This window comes from Mixophyes fleayi, chromosome 1, assembly GCF_038048845.1.
Source record: "Mixophyes fleayi isolate aMixFle1 chromosome 1, aMixFle1.hap1, whole genome shotgun sequence".
Lineage (NCBI taxonomy): Eukaryota > Metazoa > Chordata > Amphibia > Anura > Limnodynastidae > Mixophyes > Mixophyes fleayi.
This window is the reverse complement of record NC_134402.1, coordinates 356,822,241-356,834,525: the sequence shown is the minus strand read 5'-3', so window position 1 is coordinate 356,834,525 and position 12,285 is coordinate 356,822,241. Positions and strand designations below refer to the sequence as shown.

Sequence of the window (12,285 nt, the reverse complement as noted above, 5' to 3'; positions counted from 1 at the left end):
AATTCACCTTTGTCTCTCGGTCTGTCTGTGTGTGTATGTTAGGGTATTGTAGACTGTAAGCTCCAATGGAGCAGGGACTGATGTGAGTGAGTTCTCTGTACAGAGCTGCGGAATTAGTGGCGCTATATAAATAAATGATGATGATGATGATGATCATGGGAGAGAAAGATTAGTTGTGATGCCACATTCAGGACAGATTGCAGGGGGGACAGATGTGTAACAGAATGGAGGAGACAACAAAAATCAAGGTGGGAGACGACATGTATGGTATCCTAACAGTTGTTTACCCCAGTAAGCAACAATTAGGGGTGTGATGACATGATTAGCAAAGGTGTCAAGTATGGTTATATCAGATTATAATAGCATGGGATCTGTATATAGTTTATTTAACTTTAATTATATTCCTGCATAAAGCGTGCTCTATATCTCACCCCTTTATGTAATGACACAAAATATAAACTGCAACACAACTTTGATGACTCACACAAGCAGCCCAGTATTTGGGTAGCTGGATCCAGTAAAGACAAAAAAAAATATTTTCTCAAATAACTACTTTGCGCTACACAATTGTGATACAGGGTTTGTAACTATTTTTACACTGCCATTGTGACCTTGAGAAACCTATGTGACACATCCCAGTGTCTTTTTCAGAAAATTTCAGAATGTGTTCCTGTTATAAGCCCCAGATGTGGCAGGCATTATAAGTGGAAACAGACTGCGTAGGGGGATACCAGACTCTCCCCTTCACTAACCAATCACAGACTGCAGCTATAACTGATACACACACAAAACCAAGAATTCTTTCATCTCCACTTAACTCATTTTGCACCACAAACACAGCACTTACATACCTGTTTTGCATTGTTAACCCACAGTGTTATGGAATGAAAGCTGAGAAATTGCCCTTGTTCATGCTGAATGCAAAAAAAACAAAAGGTAGATATTTTGTATTATTATTTGAATACATACAAATACTGAACACTGACTATTGGCAGTACCTTTGTGTCTGTAAAAGGGGTCAGCGGTGTTGGACATGGTATATGCAGGTACTCACAGAGTTAACTGTTGCAGCAGTCCGGCAGTAGAACAGACTTATTATGCACTTAACACTGTATATACCCATATATAAATGGTAATCTTGTTGGGATGTTGCCCATCCGTGCAGAATATTATGTGCCATGTTTGGACAGGGCTCTCACTTCTTGTATAAGCCTCCGGTCACTTATTATACATAGAAGAAGGCAGCTATATATGTATGCGTCTTGTCTCCTTAAAGTAAAAGGAACTGTTTTGCAAATATATTGCAGCTTTCAAAGCCTAGTATGTTATACATTATATTATAATATCAATGAGAAATATAATGACAAAATAATTTCTTTGAATATCTAAAGACCTATATCCTAATTCAGATCTCCAAATGGCTAAAGCTTATTAATGGTTAATAAGGAGATGACCTACACTGAATGAAGCAACATCCATAGATGGGTGCTCTAATAGTTATGTAATTTTCTCAATGCTGCAGGTTTTCATACAATATCTGCAAAGTGACAGCAATTTTACTAGCGTCATATGTGGTGGTGCATTGTATTTTTAAAATACACAGATAGCTCTAAATATATTTAGTTGATGGAGAATACACTATTTCTAAGGAAATGCATTGTTATATGAAATGGGAAATGAAGACTGTGTACAGTATTAGATCTGTCACCACGACCCCATCACCACGCGTGTGAGTAGAGGGCAGGACTGAGGACAATTGATCTAAAGAATACATATGAATCCCCACTTGAATTAAATGAAATATATGTAATCTGTTCTCACACAAAAACAATCCATCAGAATATACATAGTTACATACAATAACGAACACAGAATAATCACTTTAGGGAAGTCTCTATGTATTCCTTCATTGTATAAATATTATATAAACCTTCCAAATGTATGCTTCTTATTTAGATGCATTACATAGTATTGATAATATCCCATGTATATTTATGTACTATTTGCTTTAGATGTACATAAACTGTGACTCACTCTTACTAATACTCTGTTATTTTATATGCTGTACGTATACAGTATCTACAATATTTATGTATTGATGACCATGAGTATACATGAGATAGACAGACATTTAATAATAGATGTTGCTTATAATAATACAATCCCAATTTCTATGTACAGTTGATAATATGATGCAGACTAGAACTATTTATTGCATTGGATAACAATATACAGTTTAGCTGTGTCTTTGACATCAGAGCTCTACAAACATCTACTAGGATTAATTAAGTAACGCAATTATACCTTTTCTCCTTTGACTGTATATGATGTCTAGAAAAAAGTACAAAATAATATACAAATTATTTGTCTATATAATTACATCACAAATTAATTGAATTTAAAATGAATCATCATTAACTAAAATCTGATACTTTGCATTTATTTGAATAATTGCCATATTATGGTAATAAATACATCTAATAACTTACCATGTTTAGCAGATTCTGTACAATCAGTGAGGGAAGCTGATATGTCAGGATTGTGATGTTGGAAGCACCTCATATACAACTTGAGAGCTGGGACGCCCATTTCTGCTCCTCCTTATCCTTGTGAAATGAGGCAACATTTTTTCTGCACATGTCTATTGCATAATGTCATTTATTTAGCTTTGGATAGGTGCGAATAACAGCACATGGAAGACATAATACACATATTGGGAATAATATAAACAAAATATTCGGAAAAGCATACACAAAATGCATTTCTAGGGGTATATTTACTAAACTGCGGGTTTGAAAAAGTGGAGATGTTGCCTATAGCAACCAATCAGATTCTAGCTATCATTTATTTAGTACTTTCTACGAAATGACAGCTAGAATCTGATTGGTTGCTATAGGCAACATCTCCACTTATCAAATCCGCAGTTTAGTAAATATACCCCATGATCTTTCCTCCTCTATACCTCCTGTAACAACCATTGGTAATGTTAATGCTTTATTGTATAAGTATTTTTTTCAATAAAAACAGGTTGCATAACTCAGATGATAAAATGAAGCGGGTAAAACTCAATAAAAGCCACATAAGTTTTATGAGTTATATGCTTCATTCAGAGAAAAGCAACTTTAAATTTGTTTAAAAAACCTTTTACACCCTTTACAATTTTGAGATGCATCTCACTCAACCTAATCGCAAAAATAAGCCTTTTAAAATGTGTCTTTTGCTACAGAAGTGCTGAGTGCATATGTGTTCAACTGATGAACAGTGAGTTGTGATCATCAGTTCAGCATTCATTAGGAAAAAATGTGTATTATCGGGAATAATGCAATCCTTACTGAAAATGATTACATATATTAGATATCACTGAGATTTTCTGTGAACTGTAGAACAGCAGTTGACCTAAAGCCTTGTCTTTTTACATACAGAACTTTAAGTGATATCTAACTTCCACACACGTCTAACAAGAAGTATTAATATAGGTTCATTATTTTCATTCTACTAACTTTATACTGATAGTCTAATGAGTATTTAACAATTGGGAGTTGTCTAGGGTGTCAATGGTTAGGGGCACCTAAAACACGTCACTCATCCAGTGTTTTTAATGCCCCCACATGGAGCGCTGGTCGCTGACATGAATGAGAAACAGCCGACATCTTCTTGCCTGTGAAGCTGCCAGCAGCTGCTCCTCCATCTTTGTAATGGGATGAGAGTGTGGCGCATGGTTATGACATCACAGCTAAGTGTCACACTCCCAGTGAGGAGCAGAGGACGCCGCCCCAACCTGCCATCTGCTAAGGTAAGAAGCATCATGGGTGGGGACACATTGCCCAAGAGGGGGTGCAATTTCCAAGGGGAGAGTGGTGCCGCCTAGAGCCCCCAGAGCTAGTGCCAGCACTGCCTGCATGTAAAATGTTAGGAGATATGGGCCTGAGTCATTAAGGAGAGCAAAGTAGACAAAAGGAGTAACTTTGCTCCTGGGCAAAACCGTGTTGCAATGAAGGGGGAGGTCAGAGGATTTTTAAGGGGGGGGACTTCCCCTCCCAAAAAACATAGATAGAGCTGCTGCGCATGTGCAGCAGCTCCATTTCAGCGGCACTGCACTGAACAGCAGCCGCGGCGCTGTCAAAGAAGTGTCTGCAGCGGTGCTGTATTGTACTACAATACAGCACCGCCACGGACGCTTCTCTTACAGCGCCGTGCCTGCTGTATAGTACAGTGCCGCTATGTAGGGACACTGTTCTTCGCGGAGGGGAGGGGTTTCTGGAGAACCAGAAACCACCCCTGCGTGCGCCCCTGGAGGTCAATTTAAAATGTGGGGGATTTATAGTTGGGGTAGGGCCAGGGCCGGTGCTAGGGTCCATGGCGCCCTAGGCATTTTGACAAAATCGGCTCCCTCCTCCCCCCTCACCCCGTCTTTCCTTACCTTGTCTCACCACCACCGCCTCTCTGCTCCGTCTCCTCCCCTCCACTCACTGACACTAGTGAGTGGAGGGGAGGAGACGGAGCAGAGAGGCGGCGGTGGTGAGCAATAGCCTCTTCCCCCCCCTCCCCGTGCATCTGAATGCTGTGCGGCGGCCATGACAGGTATGGTTAGCGGTCGCCGCACAGTTTTTAAGTCATTTACATTCTGTGGCGCCCTCCAGAGCCCGGCGCCCTAGGCAAGTGCCTAACCTTGCCTAATGGGAGCGCCGGGCCTGGGTAGGGCATGTCCTAGATCAACTTTAATTTCAGTGTAAAAATAAAGCTATCAAGTATTTGTGTGCGACTTGAAAAAACAGCCAGTATTTTCCCTATGTGCAAAATAATAAACTAAGTTGCACCCCTTGCATTGTAACATGGTTTGTCCAGGATCCCATTTATTCTTTTTTTTTGCCTTACTCTCCTTAAGTACTCACACCCTATATGTTTTACAATGTAAAAATCCAAAATAATCCACATTTAGAACATTAATCAATTAAATGGGTATTGCTATAGCAAATAGGTATCAAACTGTATGTTAGTTACCAGCAATAGTGGCCCATTTGCAGGAATCATGTTTATGTTCACATTTAATTTGGAGAGAAAGGAAGCATAAATATTTTAGTTCTTCAACTCTACTGTCTGTGTTTAAGCTCTAAATATCTGACCACCTGCAAGTTATTGGAAAAATGCCATTGACAAAACACTGCACAGATACAGAAAACTAGAGGTTGCAGGACTAGGTAGAGAGTGATCAGCATGTACATCTGCCTTCTAATGACTTCAGGAGTGGGTGTTATCAGCACTAAAGATCCCATTGGATGTTAAAGTGGGATGTGGACCCAAACTGAAGTTTGGTGTATTCGATTAAAGACATAAAATAATATAGAATATTTGTTGTCACAGCAGAAAGCATTGACATGTTCTTAAAGAGCTCTCACCCCACAGCAATAACAAGTTTGTAGAAATTAAAAGAGAAACAGAAAATGTATCAAAGTTATTACATATGTGGTATGCAGCAGATGCCCCAAACATCTGATGACAGTGTTTTATCGATACAGGTCAGAGAATACCTAAGAAAATACGGGTTGGGTACTAAAAGACGATGATGTAATACAATTAGGAGGGATTCTTTTTAAGTATACCAAATAAAATATAGATTTTTTAACATATTATTGATATCGCGGAGTGCCTTCGAATACACATTTTCTCTCTATCCTTTCTTCCTCTACCTGTATACTAAGAAAATACGGGTTGGGTACTAAAAGACGATGATGTAACTCCCAACAAGAGTTACAGAAACATCTTTACTGCAAATGTTTATGTCCCCGACAAACTATTAATCCCGAATGTTTAAAACACTTACTTGGAGTAAACGCGATTCATTACACAGGCTGCCAGCACATAATGACGTCGCTCTGTCGGCCGACAGTAATATTAGTACAGTTAAGGGGGCAGTTAAAAGAGGCGCCGTCTGTGCAATGTATATTAGTAATGCTTACATAATGTAGCCTTAAGCATTTGCATAACATTCGCAGTAAAGATGTTGCTGTAACTCTTGTCGGGAGCTACAGCATCGGGAATCTGAGTACCCCCGTGAAAATACATTAATAATTTATTGCCTCTACTTGTTCAAATAAGCCTGATTTCTGCGGCGATAGCTGATAGAAAATCCGCCTATTACCACAATTTCTTGTTAAAATATTGCAGAGGCAGGTAAGCGATACTCAACAATACTGGCCTGGAGCAATAAAGGTTACGTTACAGCTTCACCGGGCCGGTCTCAGGGGGTCTGTGTCTGTGTGACCAGCTGGCCGTTTATTGTAAGCTTGTGAGCAGGGCCCTCTTTACCCAGTATTGTTCTATTACTGTTTGTTCCCAATTGTAAAGCGCTACGGAATCTTCTGGCGCTATATAAAGAAATGTTGTGATGATGATGATGGCCGTTTCATGTATGCACGGAAAAATAAATAAATTTAAAATATAAAAATATATATATATATATAATGTAATTAAAAACAGATGTAAAATCTACAAATAAAAATAAAAATAGGTTTTTTTTACGTCAATATTTCTTATTGAAACCTTTACAAAAGTATATGGGGGTACAGAAAGGAAAAAAGGGGAAAGAGGGTCAAAACAAGGGGAGATACATGGGGGACCTCCACATGGGGGGGGGGGGTGTCACTCAAATGAAACAACGCTGTAATATCAACAGTATTTATACATAAAAAAAAAAAAAAGTACACATCAAGGCATTTTGTCCTACATTACGGCAGTCTGAAAATATTCATGGTATAACAGGAGTGCAGGGGGTGTCGTAAAAATAGTTTTAAGGTATTCCCTATTGGAAATATGCTATTTTTACATAATAAAGTATTTTTTCATTTCACTATATTATCACCATTCTATAGAAGAAGATCCTTATTTGCATGGAGAATTTATTTTTACTGAAGCTGTTGACATGGTTTGAATGTGTCATACTTGCGAACCCTTCTGGAATGTCTGGAAGACTCCCGAAATCCGGGCAGGTCTCCCGGACTCCCAGGAGAGCAGGCAAGTCTCCTGAATACTACCCACTTCCTAGTGAAGTGGGCATGATGTAAGCCTTAATGACGAGATTTGCGGGGAACTTCGTCATTTTGGCCCTGCCCCAGCTACAAAATGACATTTTCGGGGGGCAGGCCAAAATGACACGATTGACCACACCCCCTGACTGGGATCAAGTATGGAATATGTGTGTAAATCTGTATTCATAGGAGTAAATCCACAGTATCCACAGTATGCTTCAGAACAAACCCTGAACACAAAAACAGAGGCAAATTCCTTTACTGCCTGTATGTTCCCTACATAATTCTTCACATTATTATTTCTGATATAATCCAGTGACAAAATTATTTCTCATTGGTTTATAACACGGCCTCGTAAATCTGGATAAACAGAACAGATAAAGGGGGACCCAGGATGCTGGGACAGAAACACTACAGTAGTAATTTTGTCCCAGATCCCCCTGAATTTGTCCTGCCTACCTTACACTAGGTCTCACTGTGGGGATGGTGACGGTGACATCAGTCTGGCAGCAAATCAGAATTAATTAGCTGCACTGACTTTGATTTGCTGCTGTACAGTCATGCACTGTTGTACTGTGGAATTCAGTCTTCCCAATCAGACATGATGAAAGTCTCATTTCGTGAAATTAAGTTCTGCTGCCGCTACTTGTGACTCTTATTAGACAGATAATTAGAGTGATGATTGTACACAGACAGTGTCCTGGGTACAGGAGAGGAGGAATGTGTTGTAGGAAAGGGCAGAGGGCAGATAAATGCTACTGGTGAAGGGGGGATGATTTACAGTGCTGGGAGGTGGGGGGTTAAAGGTGAGGTTGGGACGTATGTATTACAGGGGAGGGGTGGAGGTAATACATGTGTTAAGGAGATGAGAGGGGGCCAAATGTGTTGCAGGGGAGAGGCACATGGCACACTCGGCCATGCCCTATATGGCAGACTGAACATGTTTCTATTCCCATGAAGACTTTTACAGTCTTGAGAGATATGACATTACTGCAAATAGATTCTTCAATTCCTGTAGTAAATTCTACATACGTTTACCTTTTAAATCAAGGGAAAGAAAATGTTTGCGGCCCTTTCAAATGAACACAATGTCCTTGAACCAAAATATTTTGTGTACCCCTGGTTTATAAGGTGTGATAGTCAGAACCAACATCAAGGACAGTGGGCAACATTAAATATTTCATCCAGTAAATAACTGTACTGGCTAAACTGAGCCCAGGTTACTGAAAGTGACAGCTGTCTGGGGGTGTCCATGCATTTGTTAATATTGTAGAGAACTTTATAGTAATCTACGGATGAGTCTACTATGCGAGAAGGGTTGCACCTTTATGAGCTTTTTGGGGAGCAAATGGTATGGGTGCAGGAAATAGCTTGTTTCTTATAGCTTAGTTCTTTTAGTATAATATTGTTGTTTAATTTGGATAACAGCATTGATATGCCACATAATCAAGGAATTAAGTTTGTCTTAAAGAGTGTTTGTTGTTTTTAGTGCAGTTTTTATTATATGTCTATATAGAGGATATTGGCATATGAGAGAGCTAATCTTGTCCTGACTCTATTTTTTATTGTAGATGCCAGTAAATGAATGTTTTGTACACACACCATGTTGTGGTATGGTGGATACCTTGCGAGTTGTTTTCTGCATGACACATAATTCACTGGGGGCAAATACTGAGGTTTAGATAACTCATAGGGCTTCATGTAGATTTAGGAATAAATCCAGCTAGACGATGCACATTGACAACACCATGTTGCACTGCACGGGGTACAAATGTAAAATTTGTGAACAGATTTAGAGTTGGGATGGAGGCTTTCCCTAGCTCAACTCTAAATCACATTACTGTGTCAGGAATCGCTATACAGTCGCCTGTCGGTATTCATTACAATAAATATTTATAAGGCAAGATAAAATAATATATAGTAAGAATTCCAACAATGTGCAATATTACAGTAATTGCCCATATGTGGGTGGTCAATTTTTAAAATCAGGGACCAATCTTTTAAAACTGAGGACAGTCCATCTTATTTATCAAGCCTTAAAACATGTGTAAGTGGCTGTTTCAGCATGGTTTAGGCATAGATTAATATCCTAGTAAATTAACAAAAGCTTAACATAGGAGATAACTGAGATATTTGGGATGAAGTATTTTCCAGAGCCAGAACCGAAAATTGGAATGTGACATATGTCTGTGCACCTATTTTGGTGCATTTACATATAATCATCATCATCATCAACATTTGTTTATATAGCGCCAGCAAATTCCGTAGCGCTTTATAATGAAATACATTGTATATCCACATTTTTTTAAATTACCTTTAGCAGTATTGACTGTATATTTATGGAAATGTTGGTATTTTGTGATATTTTTAATGATGTACATTAAGCTGTGTCCTGTGTTCATGAAAGGCAGCAGAGCTGCATGTGTGTCTCTGATAAAAGGTATTGTTATGCACGTATTGTCGCTATCCAATAACGATTGTCGAATCTCGATTTGTGTTTCCAAAGCACAAAGTAATTTATTATCCAAAAGTAGCAGAATAATTCAAGCGAAATAATAATAAGTACAGCCGTTACTTATCGCAGGCGCTCTGGATCCAGTCAACAGTTATTCAGGTCTGAAGGCTGTGGTCAAAGAAGACTGGTCACTAAGCCCAAAGCTCCTGCTTATATGCAGTCAGAAATACAGTAAAACAATGCAGATGAGGTGGCTTGCTTCTATTGGTCCAGGCTTCAGAAAGGTCCAGGGTACTGCAGGTCATTGGCCAGTTCAAACCAAAATATCCAAAGGTGGGGGTCATCTCTCCAGGGGATGTGCTCCAACTTTCCCGCCAAGTCAGTATCACTTTAAACATTTATTCCCTAACATCACTAACTAGAGTATGCAATGTGCGATCTCTTCGGCGAATGAACCGGACAACTGCTGATGAATAGGAGATTAAAATGATACTTAACATGACACAGGTCCTGCAACCTGAACCTTGTGTTTCACTAAACTGCATATTTTTTATCTTATTAAACATAAATACTACTATATCTCGACATAAATAACTATGTGTTGCAACTACAATTAATGTGTACTATTTACAAGTGTGTGTGTTCGTGCAAATGTAAGTATAAATGTAAAACCTTGTTATTGCCACGTGTTGCGGCTGGATACGCCCTTCCACGCCGTAACGTGCTCTACGCATAATTTCAGACAAGGACAACCAAGTTTGCTCGATATTAACTGAAATGACTTTATCCAATTTGCTGACTTCGACAGTATGTTGACTTATGAATTATCATCATCATCATCATCAGCAACTTATATAGCGCCACTAATTCCGCAGCGCTGTACAGATAACTCATTCACATCAGTGCCTGCCCCATTGGAGCTTACAGTCTAAATTCCCTAACATACTCACAGACAGACAGAGACTAGGGTCAATTTGATAGGAGCCAATTAACCAATTAAGGAGCCAAGGTTTCCCTCTTAAGCGGTCGAAAACATTGCAAGGTGTGGGCAGTTCCTACAAAACTAAAATGAAGCCACAAAGTTGAATATTTGTGAAAGTAAAGTAATTAGAATTTGGAGAAAGAAGAAGCTTTATTTAAGAAATCCAGTTACAGTTATAGTTATGAATAACACATTTGTTCACTCTAGATTTTACTTTTCTCATGTTCACAAATGTCTCCCATTGTGTAAATACAAATACTTATATAGATGAACCCTCAGGCAGGAGGTTTTAAGAAGTCAACACATAGCTAGAAAATTGGCCATAGTTGGACCCCCTGATGAAAAAATTGCTGAGATTGCTGGAAGTAAATGTTTTGTGAGAAAAAAATGTTTTACTTTGCTAGGTTAGCAAACACTTGTTGCATTTGGCATTATTCCCGCTCAGCTGGGTTTACTCATTGATCCTATGTAAACACTGGTAGAGTTACAAAACAAGAGAGCCCCTAGTGAGTCCTTCAGATAGAACTAAAGTCAAAGTAACAATACTTTAGAATTCCACGTTCATGAACATAAAACAAAGCTACCTATCTATTATACAGAGTCCCACAGGTAGGGCCATGGCAACAGAAAGGCAAGTAGCTTCAGGCAGCATTGCAGGAGAGTTGCCAGGTAGCCAATCAATTTCAGTACATTGACACTTATCATTCCTGGGTTGGCTGATGCAGTTTCAGGCAATTCTGATGCTGCTGGGGAATTGGATCTGAGAATAGAGAGACGTTTACAGGGGGCAAACAGCAAAAACACCGGACTGTGTGCAAAACCCATCCTGTGTACAAGCAGCTTGGGAGACTGATTTAGAGTTAAACTCAAAATTGTGACTTTTGCATACATGCAAAACTGTGTCCATACACTTCTGTTTTTTGAACTGCATCTTAAGATACATACAACTTTAAATCTAGTGTATAAATAGATTGAGTGTTGGATTCAGGTGGAGCACCAGGGCATGTGATCCCCCTGTCATTACTTGGTGATGAATGGGGGGCGGGGAAATGTGGTGATGAAGGAGGGAGCACAGTGTAGTGATGAAGATGTGGGGGGGGGGGAGCAATGATGAAGGAGGGGGACCAGTGTGGTGATGAAGAAGGAGGCACAGTGAGTAAGCGGGAGGAACAGTGTCATGAAGGGGGGGGGGATGTGATGATGTGGGGGGGAGCAATGATGAAGGAGGGGGAGCAGTGTGGTGAAGAATATTAAAGTGTATCGTTTTCAAATAAGCATTGCATAGGCGATTGTCACTCACCGGAGTGTGAGTGCCTCCACTCTGGTACGTGGTTCTCCATCTTTCCCGCTCACACCTGTGTGGAACCGCGGCCGTCCGCCATCCTGTCGCACTGGGCATGCGCAGGTCCCTTTAACAACTACACCTGACCACTAATGTGATTGATGGATCAATCACCCCTCCCTACTTAAGGCACCTGCAGCCTTAGGTAGTGGCCTGATCTTGAAGTCTCACTCCCAGTGAACTTCTATAGGTGTGTGCAGTTTCCAAACTGCTTCCAGCTCTACTCCTGTGTGCAGTTTCCAAACTGCTTCCAGTTCTACTCCTGTGTGCAGTTTCCAAGCTGCTTCCAGCTCTACTCCTGTGTGCAGTTTCCAAACTGCTTCCAGCTCTACTCCTGTGTGCAGTTTCCAAACTGCTTCCAGCTCTACTCCTGTGTGCAGTTTCCAAACTGCTTCCAGCTCTACTCGTGTGTACAGTTTCCAAACTGCTTCCAGCTCTACTCGTGTGTACAGTTTCCAAACTGCTTCCAGCTCTACTCGTG

The 12,285-nt window shown here is 39.9% G+C and overlaps 1 protein-coding gene across 1 annotated transcript in view; it reads right to left on the bottom strand.

The window, feature by feature from the left end:
- HPD (4-hydroxyphenylpyruvate dioxygenase) overlaps positions 1 to 2,641 on the bottom strand; it is a 35,082-nt gene extending 32,441 nt beyond the window's left edge. The window contains exons 1-3 of the mRNA XM_075178032.1: positions 2,490 to 2,641; positions 2,305 to 2,331; positions 852 to 914 (exon numbers count right to left, since the gene is read on the bottom strand). Coding sequence (XP_075034133.1) covers positions 852 to 914; positions 2,305 to 2,331; positions 2,490 to 2,492 — 93 coding nt within the window. The 5' untranslated portion in view covers positions 2,493 to 2,641. The remainder of the gene's footprint in view (positions 1 to 851; positions 915 to 2,304; positions 2,332 to 2,489) is intronic.
- Positions 2,642 to 12,285: the final 9,644 nt, after the last annotated feature.